Genomic DNA, 21,306 nt, shown 5'->3' with positions numbered 1-21,306 from the left:
TCAAAAATGTTTGTTATTTGAAGACTGGTGTAACAGTCTTCCAAAATGAGCCTGTTCATTATGCCAAGTATTCACAGGAAATTGCATATGAATGCAGGAGAAATTAAACAAGGCCTCTAATCTTTCCGACTTCCTTTTTGAGTCAGCAGGTGGCATAACGTATGTTATGTATTAGAATTAGTAATAAGAGGTGAATGCCATAAAACAAAACAAAAATAAAACAAAGAGACAATGTTAGTTTAGTCGTGAGGCTGTCAGTGAGCTGAGGCTAAAGAAGGTCCCGCACTGTGGTCCTAATGATCCACCCAGCGTGCACCTAGGAGGAGACGCGCCCCTTCCGTTAACACTTTGTGGCGGGGTGACCTACACATCTGTGACCCCCGCCGGGTAGGAGGAGGCCCCGCTGCAGACGCGCTCTTAGATACAGCCACCCGCAGGCACCTGGCTCCGCGCGCCGCGGGAGGGGGGTGGGCCGGGGCAGGTCCCACCGCCGACCACGCCCCCAGGAGGTGGGGCGGGGGGCGGGCGTCTTTAAGACCGGGCTGCCCAGCCGCCTGCTCAGTCAGGGTGCGGAGCTGTGGACCAGAAGGCTTGAGAGTTAGCCCTGCGCCGCCTGCCCACGGGGGCCTCCACCACCCTCACCTCGGCCTCACTAGCCCGCCAACCCAACTCGGCGGCTACTCCGCGAGCCTGCCGGGAACTCGCGCCCCTCGCGCTCCCCGGCCCCCGAGGGGGCCGCCTCGGGCCATGGTGCCCTCCCAGGAGGAGCCCGCCGCCGCGCGGGGGCCGAGCGAGGCGCAGCCGCCCGGCCCTGCGCCCCCAGGGGCCGCTCCGCTGCCCGGCTCGGGACCCTTGGATGGCCCGGAGGCGGCGGGGGCCGAGAAGGTGGAGGTAGAGCTGGCGGGGCCGGCGGGGCCGGCGGGCGCTGAGCCCCTTGAGCCCCCTGAGGGCGGCTGGGGTTGGCTGGTGATGCTGGCGGCTATGTGGTGCAACGGGTCGGTGTTCGGCATCCAGAACGCCTGCGGGGTGCTCTTCGTGTCCATGCTGAAGACCTTCGGGTCCAAGGACGATGACAAGATGGTCTTCAAGACAGGTGAGGCACAGCACCCGCCGCGGCCATCCCCGAGGGCGCTGGCGCGGGGACCCCCGGGCATCCCGCGTGCGGAGCGAGCGTCGGCGCCGCCTAGTGCGCCTCTGTGGGTCCGTGTGTGCGGAGGTTGTGAGGGGTGGGTCTGTCCAGTTGCAAAAGCAGCATGCTCGGTGCGCCTGCCTTTGTGTTGAATCCAGATGTAGGCACTGTATTTGGAAACAAGTCGCAAAACTTACTTGCCTAGATCTTCCTGCTTTCCTCTCTGCAGAATAGGGGCTAAGAGTCTGCGGTAGACTTTCTCTTAATTTTTGAAAACAAACAGACCCTTCCAAACCCTATTACACCGCTCCGTCATTTTTACGGTCTCTTTCGTGACCGTGACGGTTGGGTTTTTGTTCATCTGCTCCCGGCGCTGCAGAGGGCTGTTTGTGTTGCGGGGAGGCAGGGTTGGCGAGATGAAAGATATGTATTCCAAGGTCACGGAAGTTCGGAAGGGGGCCCTGAAGGAACCACGGTTTCGTGGCGTTTTTTTTTTTTTTTTGCGGTGGGGGGAAGGGGTTGTCACTCTGCTAAATATAGGAGACAGCCAGATCAGGGACTGGGAAGAGAGGGGTGAAGGGTTGCCCTTTCCTAGTGTGTTCTTTGTCATATTTAATCATATACCAAATTAGATGAAAAAGGTGCAGACTCAAAATTTTTTTTCCGTGTAGAGGGTTGGTTATTACCTGATCTACCAAATCCAAGACCTTCTGTATAATGCCTTTACATACATTATTTCATGTCATCCTGCAAGGCAGGCGTTGTCAACCCCATTTAGGTGAGAAAAGTGAAGCTTGTTGAAATAAAGTGTCCTAATGAGCCCAGAATGGAGATAAGACACACATCTTATGACTTAAAGGGCCAAGTGATTTCCATTACTAAATCAGGCTCCCTCCTTGCCATTTGGGCAACTATATGGTTAATGGTCTTTTTTTTTTTTTAATTTTAATTTTCGTTTATTTTTAGAGTTTTCCTTAGGTCTTTAGTGTGCATACAAAAAATACATAAGACTCGTAACAAATTCTAAGAGAGAGGTAATGTTGGGAGTTTTAAAGCCTTATATATAAAGAGTATTGTACTATATGTATCATTATTCAGCTTTTCTTCTACTCTGCATTGTTTGCAGTTTATCCCCATAATACCTCAGTTTGAGCTGGTAGCTTAAATTCTTTACATTTTAACTCATAGTTTTCCATTGTATGAATATATTATACTTTATATGCATTTTTCCTTTAATAAACATTTAGGTTACTTCCAAATTTACTATAGACAATGCTGCCATGCATATTCTTGTACATTGGCTCCTTGCGCATGTGAATCAGGTACCATATTTAACCTGGAATTTCTGTTCCTTAAATAGCTTTTAAAGCTGTTGTGTTCTGCAGGTCACAGGATACAAAAGTGTTCAAAATGTAATATGATGTACCTGCTTGGAAGGCAACTATTGTACAGTTTATCAGGATAGATATGCATATGTAGTAGTAAACAAAAATTATTTTGTGTCTTTTCTCTATGAGTATCGGGTATCTGGGAGGGAAAAGCCCAAGGAGGCAGAATTCACAGAGTCAACATTTTAAGACCTAGGTCCTTCAGCATTTAGCATATTCTTGCCTGGGATTACAGACGTTTATTGAAGTCAAAACACCAAAACAAAACAGTCTTTTGTTTACCACTGGTTTTGCAAACTCAGGTGAGTAGATCCATTGGTATCTGTGGAGTGTCTTATTTTTTCTCCTTCCTAACTTTTTTTGAGAGAGAGTGAGCAACTGCTGGAGAGAGACCATAGCTTTACCAGGGATCAGAGTTTTGCAGTGTCGAAGCCTCTGTATCTCTACCGTCCCCAAGGTTCCCATTGCTACAACAGGCCAATTCTGGGTAGCTGAAGGGGAGGGAGGCCACAGGGACCTGCTCTCTTGAACTTTTTGAAACTCTCTATTTTCAGTTTTGTTGAATGTCTTTCTCCATTTACTCATTTAAATCCTTGATGGCTTTCAGCCGTGTTTGTGTGTGTGGGGGTGTGTACCACACAAACAAGTATACAGGGGTGCCAGCTAAATACTGAAGATCGTTGTGCTCGTCTGCATGACTGCCATGTGTGGTTGGTTGTGCCCTTGCACAGAGGTACACAATTCAGGGTCAGTGGTGACTGGAAACCAGCCTGTGCTCTGGGTGCCTTTTATCTAATTCCTGCAGAGGGGCCCTGTGCACTTGTAATGGCCCTGTGTAACACCCCAGCTAGATGGCACAAAAGCCTGTACTTGTACTTGGTCGATATGTGAAACATGTACAGCAGATAAACTTTAAGGTCTGAGATCACCTCATCGGTGAAAAAATGGTGACAGGATATTCTTTTAGCCAGTTAATGTTGAGATCCACCCCCCTTCTGTCTCTCTCTCCTTTCTTTGCTCCCTTCTTCCTTCCTCTCTTTCTCTCCCCACTTTCTTTCCCTCCCTCCCTCCATCTCTCTCTCTCACACTCACACACACGTGCGCACGCACACACACACACACGTGTTTCATATAAAGTCTCATCTACAGTAGGCCCTGAAGTGTTTGAGAACACCTGCTTTGAAGTTTGACTCTTCAGTCTTTTTTTTTGGATATCTAATGCTGAGTCATCTGTGATCAAACGTATGCTAACTTCAAGTACAACGTAAAACATATCTGGAACTGTTTAAGGCTTTTATTTTTTCAAAGTTTCGGTCCATTTTCGAAGTCTGGAACAGAGAGACTAGAGCCCGTGCATTCCATATCCTCTCCCTCCTTTTCTCTTTTTTTTAAAAAATTAATTAATTAATTTATTTTTGGCTGTGTTGGGTCTTTGTTTCTGTACGAGGGCTTTCTCTAGTTGCGGCAAGCGGGGGCCACTCTTCATCGCGGTGCGCGGGCCTCTCACTATCGCGGCCTGTCGTTGCGGAGCACGGGCTCCAGACGCGCAGGCTCAGTAGATGTGGCGCTAGGGCTTAGTTGCTTCGCGGCATGTGGGATCTTCCTAGACCAGGGCTCGAACCAGTGGCCCCTGCATTGGCAGGCAGATTCTCAACCACTGCGCCACCGGGGAAGCCCTCGGTCCATTTTCTATTACGTTATTCATGATTGATAATTCCGGCATTAGAGGGCAGTCTCCACGTGTTCATTAACTTCTTTATAATTATAAGCCCAAGGATACCCAGGGAGGTGGTGTTGGATTGGGAACCTAGGCTTCCAAATGATGGTTTATATTTCTTGAGAACTTCACATGTGCCAGGCCCAGTGCTAAGCACTTTACATGCATTCCTATTTTAAAACTTACTGCAACACCATGAGATAGGCTTTATTTATTTATTTATTTTTAAAGAAACTTATCTGTTGAGCTTTTATTTATTATTTATTTAATTTATTTATGTATTTTGGCTGTGCCAGGTCTTCGTTGTGGCATGCGGGATCTTTAGTTGCGGCATGCGTGTGGGATCTAGTTCCCCGACCAGAGATTGAACCCGGGCCCCCTGCATTGGGAGCATGGAGTCTTACCCACTGGACCACCAGGGAAGTCCCGAGATAGGCTTTATTTAATATTTCTTTTCCGATGTGGAAACTCAGGCTTATAGAGATTAAGTAAGTGGTGGAGCCAGGGTTCAACCTCAGGTTTATGTGACTTCAGAAGCTAGGTTTTTAATGCTTGATCATATTGCATTGGCTAGATAACATTCTGCTAATCCAGTGTTCTTTATGTTTGGTTAATTCAAGTGTTAGAAATTGATTGAGTACTATACCGAGAATTCTGGCGTTAGAAAAGAGGTCTGAAAGATTAGGGTCCCTGTTTCTTGGTCTTACTTGGCTGTCAGTAAGCAATTGCCAATTGTTGATGTCTCGTTGAAATCGGTTTTTGGGTGTTCCCTGGTGATCTAGTGGTTAGGATTTGGTGCTTTCACTGCTGTGGCCCGGGTTCAGTCCCTGGTTGGGGAACTGAGATCCTGCAAGCCGTGCGGCGTGGCCAAAATTAAAAAAGAAAGAAAGAAAGAATTAGGTTTTTTTTTTGCGGTACGTGGGCCTCTCACTGCTGGGGCCTCTCCCGTTGCGGAGCACAGGCTCCGGATGCGTAGGCTCAGCGGCCATGGCTCACGGGCCCAGCCGCTCCGCGGCATGTGGGATCTTCCTAGACTGGGGCACGAGCCCATGTCCCCTGCATCGGCAGGCGGACTCTCAACCACTGCGCCACCAGGGAAGCCCAGAAAGAGTTAGGTTTTTGAAGTATAGGGAGATGTTCACGGAGAAGCAAGATAATTTCACATGGCATTCAAGAAGTCTGGGGTTTCCTTTGAAGAACCAGGCTCCTTTAGACTGATCCATAGCAGGACAGTACTTCCAGGCAGAACTGAAGAGGAACCTTCCTCAGGCTTTACTTTTTCTCTTCAGGGCTCTCTTACCTCTTTCTATGTCACTGACGATCCACCCAAAATTTCTCAGGAAAAGGGCGTGGAGAAATTCATTCACACTAAGATATAAGCGAGTTTACACATCTTAATGTTACTCCTTATTCATTCTACAAATGTTTACCAAGCATCTGACACCCTCTGTGCTGCGCACTGGAGGTGGTAATAGAGAGAGGAAGTCAGCTGTTCCCAAGGAGAACAGCTGATTCCCTTTTGATCTGCTGTGGGATACAAATAAGTAAACAGAGTACTTCTCTTTGCAGTATACCAGGACTCAGTCTTAATGTAAGAGGCTGAAATTCTAAGGAAATTCCCACCAACGGTGGAGGCTGGGAAAGGCATTTGATGGCCTCTTTCTCTGTGGCAATAAATCTCACTTGGTGAAATTAAGGCTTTGGAAAGGGGAAGAAAGCCGAACTCCGATTTAGGCAGTAGAACCAATTAAAAATGTTGAGTGCATCACAGCCCTATTACGTTATCCTGGCTGCTGTTGACGTGGCACTCAGAGATATGCCTTGCACATACTGCTGTGTTAGAAAGGTCCATCAGAGGGAGCAAGCTGAGCTTGAGTTGTCTCTTTTCAGTTAAGTTTTATCTGTTCATATGTACGTGCTTCTTGCCCGGATGGGGGGAAGTCAGACACTTTTGGGAAAACTAATACAGATGCTACAATTAACTGGAACATTGTTTTCCCTTAGAAATTGCAACTTTGCTTTAACTTTGGTTATTGGAAAACCTATTTTTAGTTCCTTCATGGAACTGAGAAAGATTCTAGGGTTCTTTTAGCTTCCTGACACAGTGCTGTGGATATTCTCTGGGATCTTACTAGGGTATTAGTCTAGTTTACTTATCTACTTTCTTCCTGGAAAAAAAAATATTTTAGTGGTATATTGACGTTTAAAAAATAACTAAAACAGGTATGTTTTCAGAATCAGTATTTAGGGTCATTAGTGATATTCTTTTGAAGAAATTATGTCTTTGTGGTCCAGAGGCTTGGTCAAGAAGACCCCTACTTCTTTTAGTAATTCCCAAAATGTGTTCTTTAATAGCCTTTCTTTAAAGAAGAGGCCTGTGGTTAAATAAGTTTGAGAAACACTGCACATTATCTTCCTCTTTTGGATATTTTCAAGTATAAATCAAGGTATTAAAAATTCAATTCAGTTTTAAAGGAAAGTAGGTTATCAAAAAGGTCCAAAAAGGGACGCTCTTTGGTTATAATCATTAACGCAACTCTATCTTCCCTGTGTGGAGGTAGATTGCTCTTCAGATAGTTATAATCACAAAGTAGGAGTTTTAGTAGCATTTAGGGATGAATGCATCTTGCAACACCTCTCAACGTGGTCTTACTAGCACCGCTGAAAGTTTGTCAGTTAGCTCTTCCTGAAGGTTTTTTTAAAAAAAGCTTTTGTATTTACATACTGATATTATGCTGATATATACATACTGCAGTTGTATGCTACACCTGAACTTACAGGAGGTTTTGGCTATAGCTCAGAACTGAACTGCTATGTCTGGTTTTTATGGAGAGGACTTTATTTTTGGTGGGGAAAGCTGTCTGCATAGCTAACCATTTCTATGTCATAGGAAAGTTTTTGGTAATGGTGTTTTCTTAATATGATTTCAGTGAACGAATGATCTGATTCGTGGTCCTATACTATATACATGTTTCACTATAAGGAAAATACCTGACTCTTATTTGCACTCAAGGAGATGTTGAAAAGCCAAGAGAACTCACTTATGGCGGCTGTTACGATGCTTGATTTTCCTTCATTCTCTTCCGTCTTAAAACATCCAACCTTATATTCCATGTGAATTCATCTAAACTGCCTGTTAAAATAAGTTATTAGACCACAAAAATTGTTACGGGATTTTGGAATGATAAAGACATGAGCATGGTGTGAGCATTTCATACTCCATTTCCAGAATGTTTCTGAGTTCAGAGCAAGACTGAAAAGTGTAAATAGTGTGTAGTGAATTCTGATTAAGTACAACAATATGAGTATTTCTGTGGTGTTTTATCGTAGAATTTTTATCAATAGAATTAACAGTCTAAAGAACCAACTCAACCAAAAATAAAAGTGTATGAATTATTTCAGGAGAGGTTTTGAGGTGTCTTTTAGAATAAATTGTACTCTGTGCTCTTGATGTGATTTGTTGTATCATTTTTATATGGGTCCTTGTTTTTTTTTTTTGGCGGTACGCACGCCTCTCACTGTTGTGGCCTCTCCCGTTGCGGAGCACAGGCTCCGAACGCGCAGGCTCAGCGGCCATGGCTCACGGGCCCAACCGCCCCGTGGCATGTGGGATCCTCCCGGACCGGGGCACGAACCCGTGTCCCCTGCATCGGCAGGCGGACTCTCAACCACTGCGCCACCAGGGAAGCCCAATGGGTCCTTGTTGAATCCATATTGCGGTTCCTTGAGGCTTGGTCCCAGGCCATGTGCTTGCTTCCCTTTTCTTGCCTTCCCTGCGTGTCTTATATGCCCTGTGGCTCCAGCCACTATCTTGGCGTGTTATTTCCAAATTTCTTCTTTGTGTTCAAGACCCATATTACCTATTTCTAGAAAATTCCATTTGGATGCACAGGTACATCATACTTAGCTAAAAGGAACTCATTTCTTAGCCACCCCACTTAGTGTTCACCTGCCACCAAAAACAACAGCCCACCTGTGGATAGGCGTAACCTTCCTTCTGAATTCTCTCAGTATATAACACCTCTGATGGCTCATGTCAGAAACCTGGAATCCATCTTAATTTCTTATTTCTCCTCTTTCCTTTCCTATTTCGTTAAATTAGACAGTCCTTTTGTGTTTCCCTCCTTAATGCCTCATAAGTCAATCCCTGTCTTTTCCTTTAGTGCTGTGCCTTAATTCATGCCTTCATTACTTTTGGCCTCAATTATTGTCATAACCCATTAACTGGTCTACCTGTCCTCAGTTATACAAGTGAGTGGTTTTTCTGAAACATTGGACCATATCATTTTTCTATTTAAAAGCCATCAGTGATACCCATTAGTTCTGGGAAAACCAAATGCCTTTGAGCACTGGCCCTTGCCTGACCCTCTAGCCTTGCTTCTCACCTCTCTCCCATCTTGCGTGGCATGCAGGATCTTAGTTCCCTGACCAGGGATCGAACCCGGGCCCCCTGCAGTGGGAGCATGGAGCCCTAACCACTGGACCGCCAGGGAATTCCCTCTCCCTTCTTGCTTTTTATGCTCCAGCCTAGCCGAAGGTCTTGCACTTTTCCAAATCTGTCCTGCTGTCTTTGCCTCTGTGACTTTATGTGTGCCACTCCTCTCTTCAGTGTGGTTGTTGGTCCTTATAAAGTTCTGATGAAATGGTTGGCCATTTTATTTCTTTTATCACAACTATGGGATAAACAATGTTTTTATGCAACTGTTGTTATGTTTTTGGGGGATGCATGTGGAATGTTTTGGGGGTAGCACGAATTCAAATGAGTTACGAATTAAGCTTAGAGTAGAGTGGAAGACATAGAACCTAATTTCAACCCATCCTAATCTAGCATTCTGTGAAAGGCACTTTTAAGATAATCCATATTTGTTTAAGTGATAATTTGCGTAGTTCTTTACCATAAAGAAAGGGTTTTCATATACATTACTCAATTTTATTTTTTAGAGTAGCATTGTAGTGTGTCATTACCTCTATTTATAGATAGTGAAGTTGCAACTTGCACGGTTTAAGGTTGGGACACATGATATCAGTATTTACATCCGTTAAGTTGAATTTAAGAGCATCTTTTTATCTGGACAAAGATTTATCCTTCTGTTAAAGTTGTCTTGAAATGTAGAATACTGCCTTTTTATCCCCTTGAAACTATTTTCTGCATATTTACCTAAATGTTCTCTAGAACCTTTAGTGTCTCCTACCCAAGTTATCAGAAATCCTGTGAAGTCGTCCAATCCATTCCATTTAGAGTTATCACAACCCAGCTAGAGATCTGATCTCATATTGAAGTAAAACAAACCTTAACAAAAACAAACAAAACCCCAAACACTGCTCCAACAGTCAGCTCACCCCAGCTCTGAGCACCCGTCTAGCCTGGTGCCACGCAGGCACAACTGTGGGTGTTTTTATTGGCAGTGTTTCAGAAGGAACAACTCCAGCTCTCCTGGGACCTGTGCAGAAGCACTACACAGAGCCACCCTCTAGGACTGGAGTAATGGAGGAAAGCAGTGCTCCTAGTTATCTGTGTACCAGATGTGTGTGATCATACCTTCTTAGCTAAGTTATCTTCATTAACAGCAAAATGCCTGCATTCCACCTTGCATGTAGGAACTAGAACTAGGAAATTGAGGAGGTGACTTGCCTTATTCCCAAATTGAAGTCTTTTTTCATTTCACTAAGTTTTAAAATTTTATTTTATTTCATTTTTTTAAGAAGGTGGCCAGATAGAATTTCTAACTTTATTACATGCTTATATTAATGTAGTCATGATTTTCTTTTTTTTAAATTTAAAAAATTTAAAATTTTTTGGCTGTGTTGGGGCTTCGTTGCTGCGCGCGGACTTTCTCTAGTTGCAGTGAGCGGGGGCTACTCTTTTTTGCAGTTTGCGGGCTTCTCATTGCGGTGGTATCTCGTTGTGGAGCACGGGCCGTAGGCATGCGGGCTCAGTAGTTGTGGTACGTGGGCTCAGTAGTTGTGGTGCGTGGGTTCTAGAGCGCAGGCTCAGTAGTTGTGACGCACAGGCTTAGTTGCTCCGTGGCATGTGGGATCTTCCTGGACCAGGGATCGAGCCCATGTCCCCTGCATTGGCAGGTGGATTCTTAACCACTGTGCCACCAGGGAAGTCCCACTAAGTTTTTTTAATTGAAGTGTAGTTGATTTACAATGTTGTATTAATTACTGCTGTACAGCAAAGTGATTCAGTTATACATATAACTGAATTATTCTTTTTTTAATATTCTTTTCCATTATGGTTTCTCATAAGATATTGAATATAGTTCTCTTTGCTGTATAGGACCTTGTTGTTTATCCATTCTATATATAAAAGCTTACATCTGCTAACCCCAACCTCCCACTCCATCCCTCCTCCAACCCCCTCCCCCTTGGCAGCCACCAGTCTTCTCTATGTCCGTGATTCTGTTTCTGTTTCATAGATAGGTTCATTTGTGTCATATTTTTAGATTCCACGTACAAGTGATATCATATGGTATTTGTCTTTCTCTTTCTGACTTACTTAACTTAGTATGATAATCTCTAGTTGTGTCCATGTTACAGCAAATAGCATTATTTCATTCTTTTTAATGGCTGAGTAGTATTCCATTGTATATATATATTGGGTTGGTCAAAAAGTTTGGGTTTTTCTGTAAGCTGACTCTAACAGTGCTTAGTTGTCTTTAAGTTCATTAGAAACAATTTTGTTGGATTGTATTGTGACAGCTGTCATATCAGCGTGCACTTAAAAAAAACATCAAAATTGGTGAATTTTTGTGTAGCCATTTTAATATTGAAGATGGAAGAAAAAAGGCAACATTTTTGGCATATTATGCTTTATTATTTCAAGAAAGGTAAAATGCAAATCAAATGCAAAGAAAAGATTTGTGCAATGTATAGAGAAGGTGCTGCGACTGATCGAATGTGTCAAAAGTGGTTTGCGAAGTTTAGTGCTGGAGATTTCTCTCTGGACGACGCTCCACGGTCGGTAGTCCAGTTGAAGTTGATAGTGATCAAATCGAGGCATTGAGAACAATCAAAGTTATACCATGTGGGAGATAGCCGACATACTCAAAATATCCAAATCAAGTGTTGAAAATCATTTGCACCAGCTTGGTTATGTTAATCGCTTTGATATTTGGGTTCCACATAAGTTAAGTGAAGAAAACTTTCTTCACCGTATTTCTGCCTGCAATTCTCTACTTAAGCGCAATGAAAACGTTCTGTTTTTTAAAATAAATTGTGACAGGCGATGAAAAGTGGATACTGTACAGTAATGTGGAACGGAAGAGATTGTGGGGCAAGCGAAATGAACCACCACCAACTGCAACGAAGGCTGGTCTTCATTCATAGAAGGTGATGTTGTGTATATGGTGGGATTGGAAGGGAGTCCTCTATTATGAGTTCCTTCCAGAAAACCAAACGATTAATTCCAAGAAATACTGCTCCCAGTTAGACCAACTGAAGGCAGCACTCAACGAAAAGCGTCCGGAATTAGTCAACAGAAAATGCATAATCTTACATGAGGATAACGCAAGGCCGCATGTTTCTTTGATGACCAGGCAAAAACTGTTACAGCTTGGCTGGGAAGTTCTGATTCATCCGCTGTATTCACCAGACATTGCACCTTCAGATTTCGATTTATTTTGGTCTTTACAAAATCCTCTTAATGGAAAAAATTTCATTTCCCTGTAAGACTGTAAAAGGTACCTGGAACAGTTCTTTGCTCAAAAAGAAAAAGTTTTGGAAGATGGAATCATGAAGTTGCCTGAAAAATGACAGAAGGCAGTGGAACAAAACGGTGAATACATTGTTCTTTAAAGTTCTTGGTGAAAATGAAAAATGTGTCTTTTATTTTTACTTAAAAACTGAAGGAACTTTTTGGTCAACCTAGTACTACATCTCCCTTATCCATTCATCTGTCAATGGACATTTAGGTTGTTTCCATGTCTTGGCTTTTGCATTTCACTGATTTTTAATTATGGGGATACACATGAAATAAAGATTTGAAATAAGGTATGTGGACCAAAGCAGTGTTTCTAACCCCCTTTGTTCCCAAACATAAAAGTCCCATAGCTGTTGAAAATTTTGATACACACCTCCAAGGGTAGTTTAACTTTTGAGTGAGATTCCCTAATACCTGGAAGATAAAGCCATGTTTCTGTATTTTTCCACCAGCTAAGATTTTGTCCCTTTACTTTTAGTGGTATTATGGAAATAATTAAGGTTTTTTTTTTTTGGCCGCACCGCGTGGTATGCGGAATCTTAGTTCCCCCACCAGGGATTGAACCCAGGCCCCTGCGGTGAAAGTGCCGAGTCCTAACCACTGGATGGCCAGGGAATCCCCTAGGATTCTTTATTTGTTTTTTTGAAGACAAAAGTATAATACTGAATACGCTTTTTAAAACTAAGTGTGGAGCTTCCCTGGTGGCGCAGTGGTTGAGAGTCCGCCTGCTGATGCAGGGCACACGGGTTCGTGCCCCGGTCTGGGAAGATCCCACATGCTGCGGAGCGGCTGGGCCCGTGAGCCATGGCTGCTGAGCCTGCGCGTCTGGAGCCTGTGCTCCGCAACGGGAGAGGCCACAACAGTGAGAGGCCCGTGTACCGCAAAAAAAAAAACCCCAAAAACTAAGTGTGCCTCTCTGATATGCTCCTCTTAGTGAGGGGGAACTGTGCTGCCTTCCTCCTCCAGTCCCCCGACTTGAGAATCAGTGACTGGAGTTTTGAATTCCGTTCAAGGTATGCGTTTCTATCATTAGATAGTTAAATCTAAATGAAAGGTCAGTGGTTAAATTAACGTATAAAACTCAGGGAAAGGTGCATTGGTCTGTGGTTCAGCTTTACCCTTTTTTTTTTTTTTCTTTTTGCTAAAGAGTAAATTGCATCAACAGTGTTCTGCATGTGTTCAGAAAGTCAAAATTTATTTAGTCTTGTGACCAACTTAGACTGGATCCAAGAAACAATTCTGAGATACGTTTCATTAGAGTAGAAAACCACTACTCATTAAACAGAGTTACTTATTGACTTTTTCTGTGTAGGTACTAATGCCAAGTGGGGTGGGTTGGTCTGGTGACTGGTTTTAATAGTGAAAACCTTTTCATCTTGCTTAATTATCCTTTTTATTAGTTTTGACTTCACGTTCCAATTTCAAATGTCAGCATCTCAAAGGATTCACATTTGTCAATGGTTGTTTAAACAACGGCATTCCACAAAGTTAATTGATGTTTTAGCACAGATGGGGGCAGAAAGTTGCAGTTGTTTTCCTGCAGTAATGTAACACTTGAACTTTGGCAGCAGTACCCCCAACTCCAAAGTTACCTCCCAGTGCCAGGTTTTTGGGCTTCTTAGTCTCTGTTGGTTTATCTGTAGCTTCTAGTTTTTCTATGTTGAACAAGCGTTGCTTTTATAATAGTAAAAATAATTAACCATTAGCATTAGATGTATTAACTTTAATGACTGTAATAGTAAATTTGGCCTAAGATGAAGCGGTTTTGTGGGAATAGATGGTAGATGTATGGAGTTTTCATTGTAGTTGTTAGGTTTTGTCTCTTCTCAGAGAAAAATGTTAATTATGGAATAGGCTGGAACTGGTAAAGGGAACTGATTTTAGTTTTATAATGACAATCTTTCGTTAATTGTATATAAACAGATTAGGAGGAGAGGCTTTTTTCTTTTTTTTTTTGGCTGTGTCGCACAGCTTGTGGGATCCTAGTTCCCCGACCAGGGATCGAACCCGTGGCTCCTACATTTGAAGTGTGGAGTCTTAACCACTGGATCACCAGGGAAGTCCCAGGGAACTGATTTTAAATCACGTTACATTATTTGGCCACATTTTGTTTTGGATCAAAATGGAGATATTTTATATCAGATGGACAGTCACTAAGAGCTAGATCATGCGATGCTAATCATACCTGATCCCCAGCCAGACACAGCACAGAAAATTATTATTGATATTTCTCTTTTGGGGGGCGGGTAGAGGGACTAGAGAAGGGGCAGAAGAGATAATAGATGAATATTTGTGTTTGTATGCATAATTTTAAATCCAGAGTGATAAATAATTACTAATCAAGAATCCTCTTGTTTGGTGCTTCTTTTGTGTTTCTGGTACACAGGCTACTTGTACGAGGGCAAAGGCAAATAGAGCATTCCCCACATTTTGCTGCTGGCCACCAGAAAAAAAAAAATCTCAAAGCCGCATTGTGTTGCCACCAGAAAAAAAAAAATCTTTGCCTGGATAAAAATGGTTACATATTAAATGACTATTTAAACTAAAAGATTTAAAATAATGCTTTTAAATGACCTAAATTTTAGCTCAGTGTTCTTTATAAAAATATGAGAGTTTATCATTTCTTTCAATAAACTTGTGTCTGTAAAATGATGCTCAGTAGGACAGAAGACTGACCCTTTTCCAGAAATGTGAAATCTTGAATCTAAGCAAAAAGAAATTGTAATTAGTTCAGTTTTATTGGTTTGGAATTTGTAGTTATTTGGAGAGGGATTTGGTTTGTCTTTTCACACACTCCTGCAGTTGTAGCATTACAAAGAGCCTTCCTGAAAGAATGCATGCCTTTCAGACACTTTTAAAAAAAAATAAATTTATTTATTTTATTTATTTATTTTTGTCTGCATTGGGTCTTTGTTGCTGCGCTTGGGCTTTCTCTAGTTGTGGCAAGCAGGGGCTACTCTTCGTTGCAGTGTGTAGGTTTCTCCTTGCAGTGGCTTCTCTTGTTGCAGAGCATGGGCTCTAGGTGCGCGGGCTTCAGCAGTTGTGGCACGAGGGCTCAGGAGTTGTGGCTTGTGGGCTCTAGAGCGCAGGCTCAGTAGCTGTGGCACACGGGCTTAGTTGCTCCACGGTGTGTGGGATCTTCCCGGACCAGGGCTTGAACCCATGTCCCCTGCATTGGCAGGCAGATTCTTAACTACTGCACCACCAGGGAAGTCCCTCAGACACTTTTTTCAACAAAGCTGAGGAATACCAAAGTTTAACTCTTTAAATTTACAATTGATGTCATTAGCACAGAGCCACGGTTCCTTATCTGAAACTCTTGGGGCCATATGTGTTTTGGGGTCGAATTTTTTTGATTTTAAAAAAGTAACCTGGTTCATACAGCTGTGTTTTTTACCCCCCGTCCCTCCCCACCCAGGGGAGTCTGAGGCAGCACCCTATAATCTAATACACTGATATTTCTGCAAAAAAATGTATGACTATTCAGAGTAATTGGGACAAATAGAGACCATAAGTACCTTCATGTCAGTTCAGATCATGTTTTACTTCCAAGTGATTATTGATGCCATCTTATAAAAAAAACTTTGGGTTTGGGATTCCAAAGTTGGAAATAAGGAATTGTAGATTTATATGTGAATATTTTGTTTTCTGTTTCTCAGTGAACAATATTTTTAAGGTACATTTTTCTTTATTAGGTAGCGTACCTGCTTCATGTTTTCAGTAAATGTGATATTCGGCTATCATACTGATCTACCCTAGATTACTCAGCCAGACCTCCTTTTGCAGGGTGTTTGAATCGCAGGCTGTGTTATGCAATGTAAATAACATATCTGTAGACATCTTTTTTTTCTTTTTTTGCGGTACGCGGGCCTCTCACTGTTGTGGCCTTTCCCGTTGCGGAGCGCAGGCTCAGCGGCCATGGCTTACGGGCCCAGCCGCTCCGTGGCATGTGGGATTTTCCCGGACCGGGGCACGCACCCATGTCCCCTGTATCGGCAGGCGGACTCCCAACCACTGCGCCACCAGGGAAGCCCAGGACCCGGGTTCTTTAATACTCAACTATGCACTGGGCTCATTAAATGAATGACAAGGAATTTGGTTTGGCAAGAGCCCAGGAATTGTAGAGGAAAGTCCCAAGAAGATAAGGCTGGGAAAAAATGGGGAATGGAAGGTTTGAGTGAGGAGTTAGGAAGTTTGCATGTGATTTAATAGGCAATGGGAAGATATCAAGGATGTTTGAAGTGTGCCTTAAAAAATTGTGACTGGGTTGCAGAGTTAAAGAAAGAGGAGGAACATCAATTACGGAGGTCCTGGCTGAGAGCCGGGGTAGATTGGAGGCCCAGCAGTGGAAGTGGGAAGGAAGGGGTAGATGTGAGACATTTCAAAGGACAGACTGAGGGAAGTCTGGCAAGTGATGCGTGTGGACAGTGACATGGAAACAGATGATGCTTATGCCTGGGGACAGCATCTAAATAATTTTTGAACTAGGAGCCCCACATTTTCGTTTTGTACTCGGCCCTGCAAATGATGTAGACAGTCCTGGATGGTGCCACTGACAGGACCAGGGGCATGTGGAGGAGGAGTTGACAGGGAAAGGCTGACTCAGATGTTAGACATATGAGTGTGAAATGCCAGCAGGACATCAGGGGATGATGTCAAGCAGATAACTGGACACGTAAACCTGGAGCCTCAGAGTGGAGCTGAGGCCGGAGGTAGAGCTTTGGAAAGAGCCCGTCTCTTTATGAGGAATGTGATGTTATCATAGAAACTGAGAAATTCTGTCTCAAGAAGCCCCAGGGGCTGCTCCTAGGTAGCTTAGTTGGTTTCCATTGAAATCATCTTATTTAAAAGTAACAACACTTCATCCTTAAAAAAAAACTTTCCAGCATTTAGATTTCTCTAATTCAGATTTGCAACTTTCCAAAGGTCAGATTGTATTTTTTACTGTCATTGTCTTAAGTATTTCCAAAACTTAGTCCTAAGACTTGGTTTTTTTTTTCCCCCTTTAGTTTTACGTGACCTCTGAGACTATCTGCATTTACGGTTTCTTGCATTCACCGTATAATTAATTAAACCAGTCTGTAAGTCTTATTTTCAAGATATTCTAGACCAAGAGCCTGTGGGAGTGGCTTAGAATCGTTTCAATTAATTTATATATTTCTAATTTAAATGTAAAGTATTGATAGTGGTGGAAAACTTGTTCAACAGGAAGATGTTATCTTGTAGATCAGCCATCACAGAGTTTAGGAACTGAGTCAGCTACTCAGTTCCCTCAGCTGTAGCAGTGAGACTCAAGTAAGATAGAAGAATGTCAAAGTGCTTTGGATGCACAACAGATATGTCAGACACTCTTGTTACTGAGTAGGTTGGCACAGTCCCTGTATGTGGGCGTGTGTGTTGACTCATGTGCTGTGCTGTAATCTCTCAGAATTCAGGTTCTGAATTGCTCTCTTGTGATTGAAGCCCAGCTGAAGGTGCTGGAAGTGCAGTGACCCTGGAGGAAGAACCAGTAAAAGCAGGGGGTGGGTGAAAGGGAATTGATGATTGTGCAAGAAGAGGGTATCTGCCTTATTTTGTAAGCCAAGACACCCCTACCCCCTACCCTTCCTTCCAGTAACTGTTTCATCTTTTAGTACCTTTTGGCTTCATTTGCAAGGTCTGTATTAAAGTACATGTCAGGGTTTAAGGCAGTGTTTCAACCATGCTTGTCTACTGTTGTGCTTGTGGGGTTGAACGCAAGTACTGGCCTGATGACAAGTCAATTTGATATCCAGTGATCATGGGGAGGGGAGGCAGAGGGAAGGCCAACTCAAGTATTTTTTCCTCAGAGTTTGAGAAACAGAAGCCATATAGTCTTTTAAATCCCATGCCAACACACCAGAGAGATTTGCTAATACCAAAGGTCAGGAATCACAAAAGAGCAATGTATGTTTTTTGGTGTTGACTTGAAAATACACTGTTTTGTATAACTTAGTGTTCATTATGTGTATGCTATTATAATTAGTTGGTATACATGGTAGTTTTTTTTTGTAGCTTTGATTAGGAAACAAATATTGAGACACTTAAAGCAAAAGGCAGACTATTATTATTTTTTGGAAAAAAATCAGATAAAAGTAATGCTTAATCCAATTAAACTGTCTCTTCCTCTAATTCATCATGATGACTTTGGGTGTCTGGTGGCAACTGAGAATGGGTTATGGAAAAATGTCAAGGCAATGTAATCCCTATTATTTATGGTCACTTAAGAGGATAAATTAATCACCAGCCACTAATCTTCGGATAATTACTCTGTTTAGCTGGAAATATCCTTAATTTCTGGAAAGCAAGTCAGTGAGTTAGTGGAACTGTCATAATTAATCAGCCTTTGTAAGACTAATTATAAGTGAATGGAAACTAGTTGCCTTCACCCTTTTCTCCCCTGCATTATAGCATGATCATTCTGTAACTCTGGAAACTGTATGTGGAACCACAGGGAACATACATTAATACACTATCTTGGGGTTTTTAGTACACTATCCTGTGGTAAGCATTCATAGGTTTACCCCAGCTAAGGATTAACAGAACTGCCTTAACAGGTTAAGGCTTGCAACTTGTGTATGTATTTCTGGTTACTAGGACTAGACAAGAATTTTTTTTTTTAAGGTTTTTTTTTGATGTGGATCATTTTTAAAGTCTTTATTGAATTTGTTACAGTATTGCTTCTGTTTTATGTTTTGGTTTTTTGGCCACGAGGCATGTGGGATCTTAGCTCCCAACCAGGGATTGAACCTGCACCCCTTGCATTGGAAGGCAAAGTCTTAGCCACTGGACCACCAGAGAAGTCAAATTGTTAGGATTAGGCAAATTGATAACATTATAAAATTGGTTTGAATATAGATTGTTTAGGAAGTGAGTCTTTTGCTGACAGCAGTTCCATTTATTTATGCCTTAAATATTTTGAAGGAGTCAACATAAACTACTGTATTTATTAAGTGCTAGCGGTGGGATGGGAATAAAGAAAAGTACACATTTCAATCCCAAGGGAATAAAATAAAGAGGAAGTCCTTGTCTCATGTTTTCCACATGGGTACGATGTCTCAAAGACAGACCAGTGTTCACCTTTTGGAGTTTGAGGTCTTCATTCAAGAGGTTCCCAAAGAACCTTTTTGAGAGTCAATGAAATTGCTATGCAGGTGGAATCAGAGACATACTACTTATTTATCATAATCAGGATACTCCCATTTTGATAATAATAAAATTCACACACTTACACTGTAAATTGTTGCCTTGATAAGGTTTCTGGAAATAAAACAGAATTCTATGTATTGTTTCCAGTCAGTTAGAGAAGGATTTGTATTATTATGAGAAACACAATACTCTATATAGGACTGAATTACCATAGAACTAAAATATGAATTAGGACTATGGAAAACAAATGCAGACACAGAAATCTTTAGTAGAATGTATTTTATTTTTTATTTTTAAATATTTTTTATTTTTAAAATTTATTTATTTTTGGCTTCTTTGGGTCTTCGTTGCTGCTCACGGGTTTTCTCTGGTTGTGGCAAGCAGGGGCTACTCTTCGTTGCGGTACGTGGGCTTCTCATTGCGGTGGCTTCCCTTGTTGCGGAACACGGGCTCTAGGTGTGCAGGCTTCAATAGTTGTGGCATGCGGGCTCAGTAGTTGTGGCTTGTGGGCTCTAGAACACAGGCTCAGTAGTTGTGGCACATGAGCTTAGTTATTCCACGGCATGTGGGATCTTCCCGGACCAGAGCTCGAACCTGTGTCCCCTGCATTGGCAGGCACATTCTTGAGCACTGCGCCACCAGGGAAGTCCCTAGGATGCATTTTAGAAGACTCACTTTAACTTTTGGAAGTCAGCGTTATTGAGGGATAATTTACATATGATAAAATTCACCATTTTAAGTCTATAATTTGATGAGTTTTGACAAATGTATAAGGTAATGTAATCACCACTGCAGTCATGATACAGGGCCTTCCATCACCCCAGGATGTTGCTGCATGCCCCTTTGCAGCCAGTCTATCCCTGGAACCTCTGCCCCTGACAACTATCGATCTGCTTTCTGTCACTATAGTTTTGCTTTTTCTAAAATTTTCTATAAATGGAATCCCACAGTATGTTTTCTTTTGTTCTAGCTTTCACTCAGCATGATGCTTTTGAGACTCTACCGTGTCGTTGCATATGCAGTTGGCCCTCCATATCCATGGTTTCGCTATCCTGGGTTCAACCAACCACAGATAGAAAATATAAAGAAAAAAAATTCCAGAAAACTCCAAAAAGCGGAACTCTAATTTGCCACATGCTGGCAACTGTTTACATAGTATTTACATTAGGTATTATAAGTAACCTGTTACTGAACCAAATTGGGTCTGCCGGAGGCAGATGGTAAAGCCAATCTACTGACACCGGGTTGTGGTGAAGGAGAACACAGCGTTTATTGCAGAGACTCAAGCAAGGAGTCTAGGACAGCTTGTGTCAAAACGCCTGAACTCCCCATGGGTTTCAGTGAAACATTTTTAAAAGCCAGGTGTGGGAGGGGAGTCCCAAGGTGTGTGATCAGCTCATGCACAACTCTCTGATTGGTTGATGGTGAGGTAACAGGGCAGGGTCACAGGGGTTAACATTATCAATCCTCAGGTGCCATTAGGTCTGGGGGCTACATGCTCATGGTCAAGTAGTTAATTTCTTCCATTTGGTGGTGGCTTTAGCATCTGTAAAATAACTCAGGAAATGTGCGTCAGACACTATTATCTGCACTTCAGAGAGGAGCTAAAGCAGAGGATATGGGGGAGGGGTCTGTCCCGGGAAGGCCCCAGAGGGTCCTGCTGGGTTACAACCTAGAGATGGTTTAAAGTATGTATACAAGAGGATGTGAATAGGTTATATGCAAATACTTCATCACTTTATATAAGGGACTTGAGCATCTGCAGACTTTGGTATCTGCTGGGTTGCTGGAACCAACTCCTCTTAGATACTGAGGGACAAGTGTACTAGCAGTTCAGTCCTTTTTATTGCTGAGTAGTATTCCGTTGCATGCCTGTACTACAATTTTTTATCCATTCACATGTTGATGGACATTTGGGTTGTTTCCAGTTTTTGCCTGCTGTGAATAGTGCTGCTATGAGCATTTGCGTGCAAGTCTTTGTGTGGACATATGTTTTTGTCTCTCGTGCACCTTATTTTAATTTTCATTTTATTCTATAAGCTTACCTGTATTTTTAAATTTAACAAGAGGATAATACTATGTATTTTTGTGTGTGTATGTGTGTGTGTGTGTGACTGAATGAGGAGGTGAAACAGTATGCAAGGACTCTGGAAAGGCAGGTTTTTCACTTGGGTGATTTTAGGTGAATGGTGGTACTGCC

General features: G+C 42.5%; 1 protein-coding gene across 1 annotated transcript in view; it reads left to right on the top strand.

Annotated features, from left to right (window-relative positions):
• The first annotated feature begins 747 nt into the window (after window positions 1–747).
• SLC16A10 (solute carrier family 16 member 10) overlaps window positions 748–21,306 on the top strand; it is a 135,469-nt gene continuing 114,910 nt past the window's right edge. The window contains exon 1 of the mRNA XM_060167210.1: window positions 748–1,093. Coding sequence (XP_060023193.1) covers window positions 748–1,093 — 346 coding nt within the window. The remainder of the gene's footprint in view (window positions 1,094–21,306) is intronic.

Source organism: Lagenorhynchus albirostris, chromosome 12, assembly GCF_949774975.1.
Source record: "Lagenorhynchus albirostris chromosome 12, mLagAlb1.1, whole genome shotgun sequence".
NCBI lineage: Eukaryota > Metazoa > Chordata > Mammalia > Artiodactyla > Delphinidae > Lagenorhynchus > Lagenorhynchus albirostris.
Note: the sequence above shows the minus strand (reverse complement) of the source record. Positions and strands in the feature narration are given on the sequence as shown.